The sequence below is a fragment of the Megalops cyprinoides genome, chromosome 1 (assembly GCF_013368585.1).
Source record: "Megalops cyprinoides isolate fMegCyp1 chromosome 1, fMegCyp1.pri, whole genome shotgun sequence".
NCBI classification, from domain to species: Eukaryota; Metazoa; Chordata; class Actinopteri; order Elopiformes; family Megalopidae; genus Megalops; species Megalops cyprinoides.
Window position 1 is genome coordinate 63,543,443 of NC_050583.1, and position 20,786 is coordinate 63,564,228.

General features: G+C 39.7%; 1 protein-coding gene across 1 annotated transcript; it reads left to right on the plus strand.

Annotated features, from left to right (window-relative positions):
- The first annotated feature begins 3,387 nt into the window (after window positions 1–3,387).
- etaa1 (ETAA1 activator of ATR kinase) lies at window positions 3,388–8,128 on the plus strand. Its single transcript, XM_036552145.1, has 7 exons — window positions 3,388–3,709; window positions 4,150–4,281; window positions 4,495–4,571; window positions 4,962–5,071; window positions 5,539–5,614; window positions 5,705–7,355; window positions 7,782–8,128. Exons 1-7 carry the CDS (start codon window positions 3,535–3,537, stop codon window positions 7,904–7,906), a joined length of 2,346 nt encoding a protein of 781 aa, XP_036408038.1. The 5' UTR covers window positions 3,388–3,534; the 3' UTR covers window positions 7,907–8,128.
- The last annotated feature ends 12,658 nt before the right edge of the window (window positions 8,129–20,786 follow it).

A 20,786-nucleotide genomic window follows, 5' to 3' on the forward strand; every position in this document is an offset into this window, starting at 1 on the left:
GGACTTTTGGAATGACAAATATTTAAACATCATCCCCTATTCATTAGGTTAAAGGAAACAGAATCACAGTACAATCTGAAGTAATCAGACATAAATAACACACATAAGACATTTCATCACAAATCTATTTAACAAATAAGAAAACATACTGGGGGGGGGGGGGCAATTTATGAAATAAGGAACAATTATGGACAAATACAACACTTTGCACTGGAAATCAAAACGTCAGTTTTTGGTGAGCAATATTAGGCAACATCTATGTCACCATGTTTTAACACATTTGATCATTTTTTACATTATAGCAAGCAGATTTTATATATACACTCCAACAGAAACATGTTTTGCCTTGAAAGCCTTGAAGTACAGATAGCCATATATGGTTGGAATATTATGGTATTGTTTTTACACCTGTTTACAAAAATGTTTGGTAAAAACAATCCAAAATTTGAATCAACACCTACCAAATTTATGTTAAATCCAAGAAAACATTTGAATTGGACATTTATAATTATTGAATGCAGCTATATCATGCCATGCGGATATCACATTTCATTGAAGTAAAATAATTGGAATTAATGTAAAGAATTCTTTCATGTAAAGAATCATTTCTCCCCTTTGAACAGAGGGATTAGTAAACTGTTCATAAGCAGCATGAATAAAACCATTTTTCTGATTTTCAGTACATATCAAGCAGAATGAACTCATTTATAAAAATGCACCAGGAAGCACAGGTTTTAATATGATGAAATACAATACATAATTTAATCAGAGGCAAACTTGTTGAATGGAATGTAGCTTGTCAGTTTACTTTAAAAAGACATAAGAATGTTTTGTGGTTTATTAATCTGGTTAAACAACACTGACCAAAATAACACACAATATAATATGACACAATGAAATAAAATACATTAATTTGCTTTCTTCATGATACAAAAATTTATCCAGCAATATAGGAAATATTTATGTTGTGAACTGATTTCAGCTGTCTTAAATTTCCCATGCAAACAAAAGGCTTGTGTTTAATACAGGCTTTAGCAAATCCAGCAAATACTTAGAAGACCCAGCTTTTAGCACATTGCAAGGCAACGGAATGCTGTGTTGCTTTCCCTGAAAAACAAATCTTGACAGTGCATTTAACCCATAACATCTGGTCAGTAAATCTTAACAAAAACATTTTGTAACTCTCTACTGCCTTTTTAACTGGTTAATCCACATGCAATCCTAAATGCGCAGGATTATATCTGGTCCTCTTTGTCCTCTCCAGTAAACACTGGAGAAATTACTGAACAAGTGTTACTTTGTTTCAACCAAAAGAATGATTGCCTGACTATATCTATATATACAGTAACCAAAAGGAAACCTTTCCAAGGGACTCTTCTTTATTCAGACTGATGCATGAGGTCAAACTTTAAAATTAATTTAGCGGATTAGTTCTGAGAGCTTTGTTTAGTTTACTGAATGTTCAGGTGTTTGAGGGCGATCATGTGATCCCACATTCCCATAAGAAACACCTGGTTTTGCTTACAGGCTGCAGCTCTGGAGGCACAGTACTGTATATGTACACACTGTGCCAAGAGTGAATACATCTAACAGAACACACTGGCCAGTTATGACTGTAAGAGGTTTATTCTCATAACCCTCTGCAGAGCAAGTACTGCCTCCGACATTTCCTGGCATATGCAGCCCAAAACCTCATTTTTCTGAATGGTTTACACATTGCAGATCATGTTGTGCAAATCAACAATTTATGCAGAGCTGATGAGGATTTAATTGAAATCAAATCTGATTTGTTTTTTTATACTACTACTTCTCCAACTACTGCCTACTGCAGCTTTAAAAATGCTATTTAAAACTTTGCCTAAAAAAAGGCCTCACTACTAAGGCACTTATGTTTGAAAATCAGTTAATGAAAATGACAAACACATACAATACAACATTTCACACCTCTGCTCATTACATACCCGTAGCCTTCCTTTAGCCATTACAAATGAATTATTAATACACAGTGAAGTGCAGACATGGCATGACATTACTATTTAGTGAAAAGATTGCTTAAAAGGCAAACTATAAGCAACCTGCACAGAAGGTGAAAAAACAGTGGGTAAAATAAATACACAGAATAAAATAACAATAGGTCAATGTTTTATGTAGCAATGCAACCACACAGTATTTAGAAAACAAAGGCATGTGGACCGACATCTATACTCAATCTTGCATTGCATATTACAAATAATAAATGAAACTGTAAATACACAAGTTAACACAAAGCATTAATGTAAAATCTATGCGCTATCATTCTCTGGTGGTAACTAATCCCCTTCCTTCAAAGCCTAAATCATATTAAACATAAATGCAATCAAACCAAGAGCTACCTTATCCCCACCTCATGTGACCTTAAACCCCTCCCCTCAGGTTAACACTGGCCAATGGTTGTCAATCAACACAGTGCTCTTGAATCATTTTAAATATTTGACTGAAAACAGCTGGATTTACTGAGGCGAATGTGGGCTAGGTACCTTGCCCAAGTACCTTTGTGGAATTCCTAGAGCACTAGAGAGGCCAATGACTTACACTTGACTTCTTTCAATGAGGTCAGGGGGCTGTGTTTTAATACACAGGAAGGTGGCATATCCTTTTGCAAATAATTTACCTAGTCCAACACTGAGGGAGAGATCATCAGATCAGTTTGGTGAAGAATCAGACACATTACTCAAGTGGGCACAGAAACAAACAGAAAACATTTCGATAAGATGGCCAGATGGCCAGGCCAACTCAAGAGGCCCTTTGATATCCTGTTATTCTGAATATAACAAAAAAGAAATGTCTCAAAATAAACACTCCTCTGCTTGGAAGTTCAGCAGTGGTTGTTTGGTATCTGGCACTGGGTTGTAGTTTTGCCACACACAGCTTATCCAGATTCCAAGGTGGCACTATAACTCGGTGACAGGCTACAATAACAATAATGATAATCATCACCATCACCATCAAATGCCATTGTCTTTACACTGAAATTCTAGAAAACTACTATAAGACTTCTACAAAACATTGCAAATATGAAGACAGTTCAGGCGCAAGAGTTACTGCATCCCATTTTATTGTCATCCCCATTTCTGAAACACCATACATAATGCCGCTGAAAATACTCAGCGACACCTCCTCCATCTGGCGGTGCTTCTTCGTATTATGGCCTCATCAGCTGTTAGCTTTCATTTTTTACCTTGCCGAATTGAAGTGAATCACAGCAGCTCTGCCCAGACAAGTTCATGTTGTGATCGGAGCGCGAAATCACACGTGGACGCACACGGACCAATCAGACAGAGACATCCGGTACGTTGCTCAGCTAATAGAAACGCGAAATGGAGCGTAGTGTCAACATGGCGGCTTTTCTAAAGAGTGCCCTACCGAGTGATGTTGAAATATAATTAGCTGGCACTGTTTTGATGAGCAGTTTCCTCTGTTTTCTGAACTCAAGAAAAAGTAGCTTGTTGCCCTTAACAGCGTTATATAATATAACATCGAGAAAGCAAGTGAACTATGACTGAGCGAAGAAAGCACCGTGACTTGTCACATATGGCCGGTTCAGAGGACACTGAAAGAACCCGAATGTCCAAACTTTCTCAAGCTAAATCGAAAACTAACAGGCTGAGCAGAAGCCTGAGACAGACACAGCAGTCACCCTCTTCCGATTCGTCCTATCATTTCCATAAAGGTAAGAAGAAACAAAATAGGCGAATCGGAGAGAGATAACCACCTTAACATTGCATTAATTGTTTAACGTTAAATCAAAACAACCCTTGTTGGCTAAACGGCTAAGTAGCACACTGTTTACTCCCTGCAGTATCTGAAATAGTAACGTTAGTTGGGTAGGGAGCTACGTGCCGTCTACAAAAATTGATCTAGCTAGCTAACGATGTGTTAACTAGCCAGGTAATATTTACAGTCAGCTTTAGCTTGCGAAGTAGCTAGCTCGCTGGCTAGGCGTCTTGTACTGTCAGCTAGCATGTAGCTGCCTAGCTACAGTCTGTTAGTATCAAACAAAGGCTTGGAAGAAATCAGGCTGCACTGTGTTATATGGGGAAAAAACACCATTGTTAACTGACTAGCGACGTACCAAACGACTTTAATTGAATTTTATGCTATTTCCATCAGAACTGAAGACGCCCACACGACACACAAGGATCAGACTCAATGCTTCGAATAATGAAGATTCTCCGAGTAACGATTCCGAGTCTCAGATGGATATTATCTGGGACCCAGCCTCACCCACTCCTGTCTGGAATGGCAAGTATTCCCTGTTTGTTCCCATTGGCATCTCTACTAATGTAGATGGAATCTCTCTGATTGAAAATATGAAAATTGAAAATACGACATCCCTAAATGCTTATCTAGCTCCCTCCTTCCATAATCCTGGAGTTCTAATGTTATGATTAAAGTGCATACAAAATGATGTCAGTGATACTGTATTGTTAAATGTCCTTTTACTGTCCCACTCAGGAAAAGGAGAGAAGAAGTCGTCTGCAAATGCGAGAGCTGTGGACATTTCAGAAATTGTCAACCGGATAGCTCCCAAGGTTGGTTACCTGATGCCTCCGCAGTGAGCCATTCATAGTTCCATTTTACTTTTTGCAGGTTCAAACAGCAGAGTCATGCAGAGCTTTCCCCTTCTGCTTAGCATCACAAAAAAGTGCACATGTCAACATTGTTTGATCCAGGTGTGTGTTGACTCATATTGATCCTTGCTGCCAGTCAAGGATCAATATGCCAGACATCTTGGTGGCATTGATCAGTTGTGTTTCCCTTTCTGGTGTTTCAGTCCAGTTAAAGCTCAGCATTTTCATAGAGCTGCCTGCCACAGTTGTAGTGTTGTAATCAGTGTTGTAGGGTACATTAAGCTTTGATGCCATGTGGAATCGGAGTACTAGCTGCTTACGATGTGCATTGTTTTTTTTTTTTTTTTTAAGAATGACAGGCCAGTAGTTCCTGAATGTTCCTTGCTCCAGTGGATTGGAGACAGTGCTCTCCCATGTACCCCAGAGGTGCGGCAGCCCAGGACCAGGAAGAAGTCCATGCGGTGAGTAAATTAATTTTGTAGCTGTTACGCTGTTATGCACCATAGGAAGTCAGTGAACAGAAGACATTGTAACAGTGTGTATTCATTATTGAGGAGTTGGATAGCTGGCATTAGCCTTTATAGCAACACTAATATTTTGTCAGTAATGTTAAGATGACCATTGGTGTAATCTCTTGTGTGAAAATAAACATTTGTTTTATTTCTGTGTGTCCGCACGCACTTGTCCACATGGGCGTTTGTTGTATCTTTCAACATGCCTCCATAGCATTCTGTAGAATGCCACAGTAAATAGAAGGAAAACAGAAATTGCATCTTAACGTATACTAATGACATTAAAAAATTAAATGTCATGCTGTTTGTTATGATGATTTACCAAAGACCGCACCTGTAGTGTGTAACCACCTTGTAGCTCTGTCATTTTTCATTTTATCTCGTAGTACATTGATTTAATTTCCTTATTTATACAGGCAACATAATGTTGACGATCTTATGAAGCTGGCAAAGCAGTTTGATTTCAACATGTTCCAGCAACAAAAAGAACATGTCCATGAAGCCCTCAGCGAGAGTACTAACAGAGGCACGGCGGACATAAAAGAGCTGATTAGCCATGGGAATGCCCTTGCGCTTTCACAGAATGAACTTCATAGCGCAAGCACAGGAGCATCGCTCAGAAAGACTAAGAGTGGTAAACAAGAGTCCACAGACCATAAATCTGCAGACTGTGAGATGGTAGATGATTTTGAGGCTCTCTTTGATGGACCAACTCAGCATATCAGCGGAAGGCTGAGTCAGACCCCATCCAGCCATTCCCAGGAAGGAACAGCAGCCTCCAGTACAATGTCCTCTAAAAGTGCATGTGTTGGATATGGACCTCGCTTAGGTACTAGTAACCCTCCCACTGTCTCCTCTGCACTTTCACACAAGCCAGATGGGCTGTCAAAAGGTACAGCAGCAAACTGTGCCCTGGATGATGACTGGGACAATGATGATCTCCTCAACGACTCCATTGTTTTTGAGATGACTCAAAACCCTGACCTGTTTGCTGCCCCTAAAATGTCTTCTACCCAGATTGGACTGAGCCAAAAGAGCAATGACGTTATCAAAAAGACCAGTTCCTCTGTCATCACTGTAAATGCTGCTGCTGGCCAAGATGAGCAGGTTAGCAGCAGCAAGGGCATCAACGGGGTGTTTCAAGGGAAGAATAGCAAGTCCAAAAACAGAAGTACTTTCAAGCTGGATGCAAATCCTAATTTCCACATAAAGGAGACCCTTTCTGGAGAGGAACCCAACAGGTGCCACAGTTCAGAAAGTGGTAAGCCTGCGCAGCACGGAGGTCTAAAGGGCAGACAGCCTAGTGTCTGTCAGCCTGAGGGGGCTGTGGTTGAGGTGTCTGGCCATCAGAATAATCAGAAAACCCAACCCGTCCCTAGCAGCAAAAGGGAAAGCAGGGTGCGGCAGCCTGTCGGTCATCAAGGTTCCTCGACCCTGAGCACCTCCTGCAGCGCCAGGCCTGTCCCAGCCTCTGTGAGCCACAGCACCAAGAGCACAGAAAGCAGGTGTGAGAAGGAAGAGCAGACCAGCGCTGCCACGGCCCGCTCCAGTGAAGCCGTTGTCTCAGAGGAGGACCTGGACTCTATATTCGCCTCTGATTCGCTGTGGGATGATGGTGACGATGACGACCTGCTGTGTCAGGTCTGTGATGACGTAGAAAAGTTCTCTCAGAGCCAAGCACAAAGCACAGGTTCTGCGAACATGGTGTCAGCTACTGTGGAACCAGACACGCTGAAAACAAATCCGCTTCCAGCTACTGTCAAAGGGGTGGCTCCTCAAAGCAGTTATTCAGCACCAGAGAGCAGTAAGCAAGGACAAATGGCCGGGTGCATGCAGCTTAAGCCCCAGTGCGCTTTCAGCCGTTCCAATTCAGTGCCTGGCAATAGCATTGCTTTTACAAAAGGTGTGTCTCAGGTTTACAGTGGTGTCAAACCCACAGGTGGAGTGCCTGGGTCTGTTGCCCAGAATCATAAAGTTTTGGCCACAAACGGTGCTCCAAACTCTGCATTCCTGCCACAGGAATCTTCAAGTAACTGGAAGGGCCCGTACAAGTTTACACAGCTGAAGAAATCATCACTGATAGAAGGTGCATCCCACGGAGCATCTACTGGACTGCAGTATGCTGCAAAAAGTACGGCAGTGCCACCCACTTCATCATCAAAAGGCCCTGGGACCTCTCAGCAGCACTCCTTCAAAAGGCACCTGTCTGACCCTGTAGCTCTGACCAACAAAGGTGAGATTTGTGGACCTGCACCCACTTGTGTGAGCAGAAATTCGTATGGGTCACATTAATCTGGGTGCTCACTTGATCCACTAAGCATTTTTCATTAGAGCTCAGTTCATAAGAACTTTGATAGTGAGGTAGCTATTGCATGAAAACCCAGGAGAAGAATCTGTCTCTGAGCTTGTGTGTAACACTGAAGTCATATGTCTTCAATTTCAGCTAATTCACCTCAAAGATAAAAAGGTTAGACACATTAATGGTGGATTGTGCAGTCTTACCTTTGTAAAAAGCCTACATGCATGTATTTATACAGATACCGATGCTGCTGTCTACAAGGATGTGCTGGTCTCTACTGTGGTGTCTTCTGTCAACACTGATTTGATTTCAACTTACTGCTAATGGCTATTTATTTCCTTCCCTGTTGTGTCTTTACAGTTTTTGTCACCAACCAAGTAGCTGGGAAATGCTCTGAGGAGGAGATTGAGAGGAAAAAGCAGGAGGCGCTTGCTAGGAGACGACTTAGAATGCAGATGGCCCAGAAACATGGGGGTCCCACCTGAAAGAGCTTCAGGAAGGTCCCCTTTGCTCACCCTAATATACCCCAAGTCATTTTCGGGAACTCACAGAATTTCAAGAGGGCGGTGTTCTGTTACTGCTCTGAACGCTGCGTCCTTCCCTGACCCCACAGAAACACGCAACACCTTTGTGATGTGAGCTCAGAGCCACACGGTTCCCTGCTGTGGTTTTAAGCTGCTTCATGACTTCAAGTGACATAATTCAAATATGGCCTCAACAAACTGACACTAATAAAAATTCTTATTTTTTTAAGTGTATACACAAAATCTTTTTTTTTTATACATATTTTTATATGTTTGGTTTCTGTCCTTCAATTATTGATCTTGAAGTGTTGAAAGTCTTTGCTGCTTATTAAAATTGATCGCTCCAATAAAGATCAGCAGTTCAAGCTGGTTTTCAAAAGCCTCAATGAAGAATCCCTGGGGATTTAGCACACATTTCAAACACGATGTGTGACAAAATCCTTCAGCAAGGCGGTTAAAGTGCTGTTGTTTAAAACGCAGAATCTTGCAATGCACTTCAACATAGTGTACCCCAGTAGTGCCTTGCACAGTCTACACAAATAAATAATATTTGGTAGTTGTCAAAGGGTTTTTTTGCCGTGCAATATTTGATTTTATTGGTGGGAAGATGTGAAAGCAGATTCAAGTACAAAGCCAAAGGTTAGTACAGTACAAAGATGCGAAAGCAGATTAAATACAAAATGTGGTTAGTGTGTTGAAATCAAGTGCTTGTGTAGACTGATAGTTTTTTTTTTTTTTTTTTAAATAACCCGTACTTTACTGTCACGCATCAACATCTGCAGATCAGCTTTGCTTGAGGATCGTCATAGCTTGGTGTGTCATGAAGTGGCTTTCCAAGTGGAGTGTTATGTGTATAATGAGGTCTATAGTGAGGGGCCTGTAATGAGAAAGAATTATGGGGAGGATAAGAAGGTAGTGTCTGCACCTTTTCAAAAGATAATCTGCATGCTCAGATTTTTGTACGTTCAGATTCTAAAACTTGTGTTTCTAGAGAATGAGGTTGTGTACTCTGAGCAATAAGTTTAGACAGTCTGAAGTTTTTCCCCACTGTTTTGGTGGCCCTTTTTTCAGGGTTTATATGGTTTTTACATTCTCAGTGGATTGTGGAAAAATCAGTATTACGGCACCGAGCACTCTAAAAGAAAATGCTACAACAGCCGTGTAGCTTCCCATCCCTGCCTGAAGCCAGTGATTATTATATTCTGGGATGTGGGTTTTTGTTCCCTTTTATCAGTGAGAAAATGTATATTGATCTTGCTTAAGATTTGGCATGCCCTTGGCCAAGGCACCTACCAAGGCAATATCTTGTGGACCTGTTTTTTTTTTTTTCTTTGTCATTTTTTTTTTCTCTTCAGCATTTTTTGTATCACTGTGTCACTTCGCACTATTATGGGAGATTATAGAACTGTGAATATTAGGACCACAATATGTGTAATCTTGGCAGCATTTTTCTTAGAGTAGTACACAGTAACAGTCAAAATTATATTTCTTGTTCATTCATTCCTCATTAAACAATTTAAGTACATTTCACATGTCTGGAAGTGTTTGCTGTAACTGCAAATGAGTGAAAGCATTGAGATTATTTCCATTAGTTTGTTACTTGTGCACAAAAAGAGAATAATGAGTCAGATTATTACTGCTTTATTACTAGTGATTTTATTCAATAGCAGTCCAGTACACCTTACATGTATTAGATTATTACTGTTTGTGCGTGTTGCATAATCATCATATAGACCTTAGTAGTACGACCCATTTTCCTCATTTTTGTAAATTTGTGAGTGATATTCATCCAGTCAATCTGACTGGGCAAGGGGGTCGATTCTTGTTTACATGATAGCTACTTTATAAGTAAGGATGAAATCATTCCAGTGAATGACTTGGCACAGGTGTGTTGTGCATGTGTGTGTAATGTGTTTTGGCTGCAGAGTTTTTATCTGTACCACCCTCCGGACTGTAGTATTCAAAATGAAGATCACAGGCTGAAGGAAGGTATGCACACCTTGTATGGTAGACCACACAGCAAAGGGTTGGCATAGCCCTTTACTGTGGAATAAGCATAAATCTGAATGCGCTGCAAGTGGCTACAAGTTTAATGGTGAATTACTGCTGTAATAAGTGATGATGATGATGGCACAGAACTGTATAGGCTGTAATTAAGTTTGTATCTGTAACTGTTTTTGACGGCATGTAACATTGTATCAGGATGATCTTTTAAGTTGTGCTTTCGTGTGCCTTTGTGGAAAAACAAGGCAATTGCAATATGCAAAGCCAGTATGAGGCATTTTGGAAGAAGTTTGCCTAACAAGCAGCTTCCAGCACACTTGATTTCTTTTTCATTGCAAACCCATTTGAATTGCTCAGTTTCACTTTAGAATGTAGGCTTTCCATTTGGAAATTTATTTAAATGTAGGTGGAGAAAAATCTAGCCATCTCCGGTGTACTGTGATTTTAATGCGACAGAAACATGGCATTTTCAACACCTGCTGAAAGTAAAAGTGTTTTCCCCAGGGCCTGTGGGAGAGAACATGTGCTGTAAGGGTCATCATGAATAATGGAGGGGTGTTCTCTAGCTGATGCAGGCCTAGAAGAGCACAGATAATGCATTGAAAATGAAAGACGCAGAACCGCCACACCACCCCCACCTCTACCTGCACACAGTCTATACAGCCATGACGCCTGGCTCAGTTTACCTGTGGCACGTACGGTGAACCATGTTAATTTAGTACAAGATGTCCCGGGCCAGATTTGCTGACCTGCTGAGGCACCCTGAAGCAGCACCGCTTCCAGTGGTGGCGTTTTTGGGAAGCCGATAAATGTAATCTAGGGCAGCGGCCTGGTAAGCCATGTGTGCCCTAAGAAGGAACTCACCATTTCTGTTCCTTGTGGGGAAGCAGTATAGGTTGCAAAGAGCACGGGGGCTGTGTTCCTTGTTTGAGGTGCAACAGAGGACTGTAGTCCTCACAAACACTGGCCAAAAAAAAAATTGAGCTTCTGAAGTCATTATTGTAGCTTACCTGTCATGTGAACAAAACTACTGCTGTTGATTGTATTAAAAGTAAGCAGGCATATGAATGTCAGGTCAAATTGACCAGGACTGTGACAAGTTCCTGTATGCTAAGAGCTCAGAATGATCATGCATTTCTGAATGGAAAACAGGTTATAGAATTATTATGTGGAGGCATCTCGAAGAAAGTATAGTAATAGAACATTTAGAAAGGTTTTTCTTTCTAGTTAATATATTTCACAGGACATACCAGCACTGGCTGATGGGAGAAATTTACAGGCTGACAGTGTATGTTTGGCTGTCATTGACATTGTAATAATAATAATACCAGCTGGATGGTTTGCTTTTCCAATCAGAGTTTTCAGTGCTCTTCACCATAAATGTAAAAAAGTTAAATATAGAATTCAATTTTGTGGCCAGCATACTATGCCGCTTGTTTGAATTGTTTTGGGAATATGTGTCCTGATATTTATGCAATCACTATCTACACGTCAAGTAAACTTTTCTTGGCGCTGAACTGAAGTGGGGAAGATAACCTCTTGCGTCTGACTGAACTGATCACATGAGGAAATGTTTTAGGTACACCTTGTTTTCATAGAGGCGTCCCTAGTGGATTGCAGCTACAGTATGACCAAACAATTTGCTTTGGAGGCAGCGTGACTGCAGCTGTCATCAAGGGAAATGAACTGTGAACATTTTCACAATGCGTACCATTAGCAACTTAGATTTTCTGCAGTCAGACATACCCTGTTTTCCCTCCATGGCTTTTCAGGTACGATGAGGGAAATTCCTTTTTCTTTTCTTTTCCTCTTCAGGTGATGGACCTCTTGTAGTTCATAAATAAACCGGTAGTTGCTTACGTTTCTAGGGAAATGCAAATTAAGTTAGGAAAACAACCCCCCGTAGATGTCAGGAGCTCCAACAGTATAACAGTGTTTGCTTCTGTCTGATCTCAACACAGCAATACAGCTCCAGGTAATTGCTGTGCTAAAAAATTCATGTGACGGCTGATGCCGAACATTGCAATTAAAGCAGGGCTGGTAACTAGTGCCTGTTTAGAATTAATCTCTAAGTGCAATGCATGTGCTTAAGAGCATAAATCCAATTCAAGAATTCCTACACAACTTATGTTATTTTGGATAAAATTATCTTTTCAATGATTTACTGTAAAGATTATAGTAGGAATGACTTGTAAGAACTCAACACTTATAGCCACTGGGGACACGGCTTCAAGAATGAAAAATGGTAATCCTTCAGCTCCTCTGTAGCCTGTCTTGTCATCCATGTCCAAACAATGGGAGCCACCTCCTGTAAGTTTGTGTGAAGACCCCTACTTGGAAATGTAACAGCAACACCTGTGAACTACGGTGTAATTCGTTTGATTTTTGCATCATAACAAGTAAGCAGAATTGCTCTGCCAATAGCTTTGGCCCTTTGTGTGTGTGTGTTTTTTTTTTCACCAAAATCCATAACATTGTACTATAGATGAAATGACTGCAAAGACCACAGCAATGAAGGTGTTATGCATGTGTCTGTTCTATGTCTCATGCAGTAATGCAGAAATATATAACATTTAACAGCTGATACACTGTTAAAGCATATAACAATTTTTGCCATAGGTCAATGTTTATATTTTATTAAAAATATAGAAATATCAGTAATAGTAATCCAAAGGTCTGAAAATAAACTTTAGTGCTGTGCAGCAGCAAAGAACATTATGGAGTGGAAAATTGCATAAATGGCCAGGTAATTGAAATTCCATCTGTCCATATTTGTGGTCGGCAGACAGTCCATTGAAAATCCAGGAGAGAGAGGTTGACTGGGGTGGTGCTTGACCTTGAAACCTCTCTGTACCAGCAGAACCACATCTATTGGACGTGGGACTGGCAACCCTGCTTCACCCTAACAGGGCACCCACACATTGATCCATTCCTAGCAAGAGCATTTCCATACCAGACTGTTTCCTCCCAGTGGATCTACACACTGATCGTCTGACTGCCAGAACATCCCCATGCTAAAGGCTTCATTGCCAGAGCATCTCCATACAGAGCAGTTTAGTGCCAGAGCATTTCAATACTGAGCTCTTCACTGCAAGAACATCACCATATTGACCTGTCCACAGCCAGGGCATCTCCGTACTGAACTGATCACTGTAAGTACAGGATATCCACACACACAGCTGTTTACTGCCAGAGCAGGGCATTAACATACTGAAAAACTGACATCGAAGACATCCACACTGAACATTCACAAGAAGAAAAGAGTGTCTACACACTTCATAATCTGGCCTTACTGTGTGTATGCAAAAACCCATTCACAACTAAGGCTATATATTGAGTCATTTAAACTCTAAGCGATTCATCATCAGAGCATCCTTACAAAATATTTATTACTATGGTATAAACAAACTGAGATGTTCAATACCAACTACACATTAAACACTCACATTCACTACTAGTGTGTCTACACCCTGACAAAAATAACTGCACACATGGACAAAACCTCAGGACTAAACCTCCTCAGAGAGATGGGAGTCTCTTCAGCTCAGCTGGATTTCATTGAGCCAAAGCTCACAGCTTCATGTCTTTAATGACGATACCTTCGCTCTGTGGAGCACCTTTTCGGGATACTGGGATGCAGGAATGTAGAATCTGTCTCAATCACTGTCAATGGTGTTCTCTGTAATCTCAACCAAACTGACAAGACTACATGTTTCAAACAATGTGCTCCCAAGTGGTACTTGGAAGGTGATCTGTTCACACAGAATAGGTATATTTTCAAAATGTGACAGCACAACCTTATTAACATATTTCATCCTCTCCAATAATACATAATAGTATAGTAGTAAGACTATTAAGTTAGTAACTAACTTAATAGTCCTACAATACATGCTGGAAAGATGTAGAACACAAGGATTTTTAAAAAGTTTTCTCAGTGTGTTCTTGACAATAGCACATTGACACACATATAAAAAACAACTGCACTCCTCCTGTATCTAGCTGAAGTCCATGACTGTGACCATTGTTTATTGCCCTTGGCATTGTGTCATAAGTTCCCTAACCTGAATATGGTAATAATAATAATAATTAATCTTGACAGGCAGGAAATAGAAACATAAAGGAGGTTGTGTATGGACATGAGATTAGTATAGCACACAATTATAAAGAACAAACAAAAAAATGTTTTATTTGAACACCACCCTTGGATGCAAATAGGAAATCCTCTTTCGAATAACTCAAGGCGATGAAAAATGGTTTTAAAAAAGTTATTTTAAAATATATAAAGAAGAACATATGGAAATATCAAGATGTGCACAGCACTTATATTTGGTTTGCTGATGTCTAATTACAACAGATTCGCATTTGTGTGAGAGTAGTTATTTTTAGCACTAAACCTAAAAAAAAAAAAAAAACATGTTTGGAATATGTGCAGAATATTCCAGGGGGGTATTGTGATGTGTGGCACAACTGACCACATTGCAAGCTGAACACAACAAGTTGCATCAGCAGTGCTGCGGAAGGATCAATATCAAGAAGAAAGAACATATTCGTCCTCCAAAGATGTGAGCCCAGCTGGAGATTGTACTATAAGCCTGAGCAGAGCATCCGCTATGTCATCAGCGCCCGTTCAGTGGCACAAGTGTACCTTAAGATTCATGGAATATCTCCAGTGAGGACCTGGGTTCAATTGTTCATTAGAAGGTTATTTTGTGGTGCATATGGTCTGGATCCGTTACTTCACTCCACTTTTTTTTTTTTTATAATGTACTTTTAACTGCTCCCATGAGTCAAACTCCAAACTGTTAAACTGTTAATCGGGTGCTTGAATGACTTGTAGGGCATGTGGTACTGGTAAGGGTGCACTGAGTTTTGGAAGGGATCTTGAAAGGGGTAATCATTACAGAAACCTTTCGGAAACATCGCTCTGCACTGCTATGATGGTTGTAAATAACTCCCTTTGTACAAAGTTAGTCATTCCATACCGTCTTGCTGAAACTGGGACATAAAACTGACAGAATTTATTACTCTTCAGAAGCAGGGCCCAGCGTGAGTATTTAAATTTTATGTTAAAATGGAGTCCATGATTTAGAGTGTACCATTTCCAAACAAGTGGCTAGTGTGTTATTAATGGGCAGTAAAACACTTCTCAACAAATGATCCAATTGTCACTTGAAAATTTCACATGCTAACTTCTTGAGTGTGAATGATCTTACATTTCAGAATACTTTATTTGATGATCTTATCATGGGATATCACAGATTTATATATTAGTTGTAGAAAATGGAAATATATCATTTTGATGTCAACAGTACACATTTAAATTAGGATACTACGTTTACGTGAAGTTTAAGTAGATATGTTACTTCATCATTATATGTGATCGTTTATTTAAATAGACGAAAAAATCTACTTTCTCATTGTGTTTATTGTGCCCCATGGCTATTATGGAAATAGCCAAGTTTAATCAGCAGCTGGGAATGATAGCACCTGTAAACCACTCCGGGCCTGTTCTTGTGGTCTGGCAACATTCTTACTCTATGCTTTAAATAAAGGCCATTCAAAGAACTGGTGGAAAAAAAAAGGCAGAAAGAAAAAAAAAAAAAAAACCTAGAACCTGACAGGGAGTGATTGATGATTGCCCATCACGCCAGGCCTGACACAGCCCCCACACGTGACAGAGCTTCAGCAGGCTGCAACACACATCTAATCAATACTGCGAGGCGGTCCAGTCCAGACACCATCAGACAGACCCCAGTATATAAAGGGCAGAATGGTATACATTTTACATGGAGATTAAACATCAGCAACAGCACCAGTAACCTTAGCTGGAAGAAAAACAGGCTGCTGTGTGTTCACATAGATTGGGTGCATGTGCTGGAAGCTGTGGCAGTCCTTGTAGATCAGCACTTTTTTAATGTGTGTCATTTCATAGCCAAGGTCAATTTAAATGTGTATTTAGTGACCAAATAGAAAAAAAAAAGTGAATACAAAAATACCTGCTTGTACATCAACTCTTGATTAGTATGTTGCAAAACTAAGAAGGAATTTATCCTGGAATCTGTTCACTAAGGAGTATTTTTTTTTGTGCAGGCAGTGTTAGTGGTAAAAATAAAATGGCCTTGTTGCAGAATGACTGAGGTACGTACAGAGGCACTTTGCAGAGATATATGTGGGTGGCTACGTGTGTGTGCATGTGTGTGCACACCCATGCTAGAAACCCTGCTTCTTGCTAATGGGTTTATCTGGAAAGTGACTATAGATCAAACACAGGCAAAACACCTTATGAACTACAGCAGTGCTTTTTTGGTCCTTTGACCCAGTTTCACCAGTGCACCTGCAAATCAATTTACATGCCCCACTACCAGTGAATTTTTTTTTTTTTGCGTTCTTACTAGCTACTACAAACTAACAAAGTAAAAAATGTCAGGAGTAAAAATGTGGTCTATAACTTAGAGTGGCTTTGGTCACTCATCAGCCTTAAACAAAATACCCTTGAGGGCAGATGTCTGCACTAACCCAATGTCCGACTCAGCCTCAAGTTCATTTCCTTCCCTTTGGATTGGTTTCCAATGATACATTCAGAAATGCTAGGTTCCACTGGAGGAAAATGAAATCAATATATTTGAAGGTTTCATCAGTAGAATATGTCTGGATAAGGGGACGCCTGGAGAAACCTCTGTAAAATGTATCTGTGGTCCAGTATGGATGTACTCCCAATTCACCACTATACAAACATAGTTTTAATTGTATAGCACTATGTAATATTGTTTGTTTGTTGCATGTGTAGAAACACCCTTCATTCAGTTCTGTTTTCTGACAAACTCCACTTCAGGATCACCTCAACAGCTGTGGCACACAGATGGGAAGAATCAAAGATGCATCTTTGAAGTCTGGGGAAAACAAGGAACAACACAAAGGTGTGTAACACCTAAATTATAAATGGCTTCCATTTCAATGTTTAATTCAAATGTGTACTGGAGGCATTTGAGTTTCCTTTATCCTTCCTTCCTTCCATCTCTCCACAGGTCCAGATTGCTTTTAAAAATGTCTACATAACCGAATCTAGGCTTTTGTTTCTGGTGAGACAAGTTTAAACAGTGTTTAAATAGCATGGGGGTATTTTATGGAAAATCACAGAAGATTTTTGGGGCAACTGGATCCAGTAGCACTTCAAACCGTTGTGTACTCACTCACTTATGCATAGAGTAAGAGAATTTCCCTGGCTATCAACGACGGCAACAAAGTTTCACTGCTAGCAAGTGAAAAGGACAGCAAAATTGTCACAGTCATTTAATAATGCTCATTGTTCTTTGTTCGCATACCAGACTAAAACACGGATTTGGTGTACTAACCAAATCCCTGTAGATTTGGCAAGTATTACATTTGTAGACTTGCTTTCTTTTAGAAAAAGATAACTGGCTATATATTCAAATAATCTTTTTGTCACTATTTCTCAAGATTGAGAATACATTTAGATGTACAGTATATGAATCCCTCATTTCTTTTCCTATTTGTTGCAGTTATTCTAGCGTTTCTTCACATTTCACATTTTGAATTAGCCCTTTTTATTGTCCTTGACATGTAACTTTTGCAAACTGAACCACATGATGGTACCAAATCAAAACCTGTCATCCCCACAACACACTCTGGTCTGTTAAATACAGCCTATTTTTGTTTTCCCATGAAACAATCCATTTATGGAGTCCCAGTACCTTGTTCTTCTCGGCTAGAGGCTCTTTGCAAACCACATTCACAGTGCAAACATTTTATTGTAGGAGTTCTGTGGCTAGTTCTGTGAGAGGCATTTATTATTTAGTCTAGCACTCAAAGACTCATGCTGGGAAATGGAGCTATACATTGTATACGGTAATGATACGCTGTATCTGATACAGCACATTTACAATCAAGAAGAGGAAATTGAATTTTGAGTGTCATATGTCCGTTAGAAAGATTGTTGAGAATCACAGTAAAATTGTGCTTTACAAAGTGTCTGTGATTTGTAGATGAATAAAAATCATTCGTTATATTTCCAGATAATTTGGAAAAAGTATTCAAGAAAATAAAATATAAATATGCTCATTACAAGTCACATTCATTTCTAAACTAGTGACTTGTATTGTTGTCAAAAGGTGTACAAAATGTGTGTACTATATATTATTTTGGTAATCAGAATCCTTTGAAAATTATCATTATAAAGAATGCTTGAACTTAGTCTGTTCATAATGACCTCTTAACATGTTGAAAAAGCATTACAGCCCTTGACTTAAGAATGCACAACCATCATTGATAATGAAATTTATTATAATACACACTCCATTGAAAATCTCACTATAATATTTCTAAGTGCATCTTTTTTTTTATGCATGACCACCCTGTAAACATGAATGTAATTTGTTTTCTACCTGCTATGTACATCTTTCATGGACAGCTCAATGATTAATGCTGCTTATGCAGATCAGACAACCGTGAACTCCTCTGAAATTTCCTTCTATATCGTATACTTTAAGGTAAGAGGTGAATAGCACAATGGCAGTAATAACTCAGTGGAAAAAGATACATAAAGTGACATCAGAATAAGAATGGCTCATGTGATTTGCAGTTACAGAACAGCACTTATGCTGTTCATTTCTCTTTTTTCCTAAAAAAAAAAAAAAAAAGCTGGTCAGGCAGGCAGACCGACTCTCTCGAGTTACAACAGTGACACCTAGTGTGTCTGGTGTTTCAGAGAGTGCTGACTCTTAGACCTACAGGGTATGAGTGCGGACCTCTACCCTCACAGGGAATGTCAGACAACACAGCATTGAAGGGTAATGGTGGGAATGCCAGCCTTCTGCATTGCATAAATAATACATTCCTGATCATTTACAAAAAAAATATTCTAATTGTGATCATAAACCTGTCCATTTATAAACAATCACCTGGGGTTGTACTTATGGGCGTTAGTTTGTTTTGAAAAGTGGTGGGGACAACGACGGGGTCGACGTGTACACACCTTTTTAAAGCGGTGGGGATAAAATGGGCCACGATGAAAAGTGGTGGGGACATGTCCCCAGCGTCCCTAGCATCCCCGGCATCCCCAGCGTCCCCAGCGTAAATGACGCCTATGGTTGTACTTGTTTTGGAGTTTGTGGTCTGATGCAAACTGAAAGACAATTTCTGCAGTTTTGAGATTAAAAAATATGACTAATCTATCAGCAGCATTTTTCGGGAACAAAAACTGCATGTAATAAGGCAATAAAGCAGAGTGATTGATGACACTATAAAACCATTTGAGTGCAAAGATTCATGTCTTGGTTACATATATGCCAGCTTGGAAGAGTGATTAGTTTAAGTGTGTGCATATTGAAGCCCACAAAATGCACTTCATTTTGATAAATGATACACTCTGTGAGTTTTGTTTTTGTTTAAACAGTTTCTCAAGTTTCAAAGTCAATATAAAACTGCAGCTTTAATTCATGAGATGTAAAATAGGTTGGGGCTTGTCTATAAATTACATCTTTTTGCTTTTACATCATTTGTTCAACAAACACATTCATCTCACCTCCACAACAGAGGCAATTTTACATTTACCTTGTTGTGTATGTTAATGGTTAAAGATGGTCAGACTTTGCTCCTTGCTAAAGCATACCTGAGAAGTGTACTACCCAGGACATGAACCTATAACCCTCTGTATACCACTCTATTTCCCTAACTGCTACTCTGTCTGACTGCTCCTGCCAGCTTTCTTCAGGAACAAATTAGGGGAAACATTAAAGTAAGACTTGCCAAATCCTCTGTGTAGTCACAACAGCTCCACACATTAGCTGCTTTTGCTTGCTGAAGGAGATGGATACATGTACATCTCTCTCTCGCTTTCTCTCCTTCTCTGTTGAGAGGGTCTAACATGATGAATATGTATAATGGAATAATTGTGCAACTGTAAATAATTCATGTTAAAGGAAAGAGAAAGCCTCCAACTCTAACATTTTCATACATTAGCCCAGAGACTAATGGCTAAGAAACACTGAACTGTTAGATGTGGGGAAAAAAATACTTCTTTATCTGGGTCAGACATGACACAATAGCACACATCATTTGTAAAAAAAATTGGGACTGTTTTGGGGAAGATGGTTTTCTTTTTAAATTTAACTTTCTTTTGTTGTTTATTTGTGCATCTCATTGAGCTTCGCATGGAATTCATAGTGGCAGCCACCTCATTGGGCATTGAACCAGTTCTGATCACTTTATCTTTGAAATTACATAGCCCATTGTAGGCAGCAGGAATTTGTAAGGTGCTCACAAGATGAGATTCCTTGAATGTCTGGTGGACTCTTCATAGCAGGGGAAATTAGGCATGTGTTGACAGCTGCTTTCCTCGACCATGTCTTTTGCTCATTTTGAGATAATGTTAATCTGTCCTGTCAGGATATCTGGGGGCTGTCCTTTCAGGGGATGCTATCTCACACACAGAATGGCATGCATGCCAATTACTGTATGTACGTGTCCAGACATTCACAGTAACCCACTTCATTGACAAACCCGACATAAACCTGCCACTCAGGCTGGCGAATTGGCATGCTTTTTATTTGTGTTGGTGGCAGTGAGCTGTAGGCCCAGATCCTAATCTAACCGCTGTAATGGTTTGTCCATAAATTTGAGCATCTCATTTAAGAAAGAGCTACGTTATTTCCCAAAAATAAAAAAACAAACAAACATTTTTGTGGCATATAAAGGCTACACATTATTTTTTCATTAATTGCTCTGACTGCTAAGCTCAAAGCAATGTGGAGGTATTTAAAAGCAGACAAAACAAAAAATGTAACACTAGCTTGGATTGGTCACTTGAAATGTAAAGGGC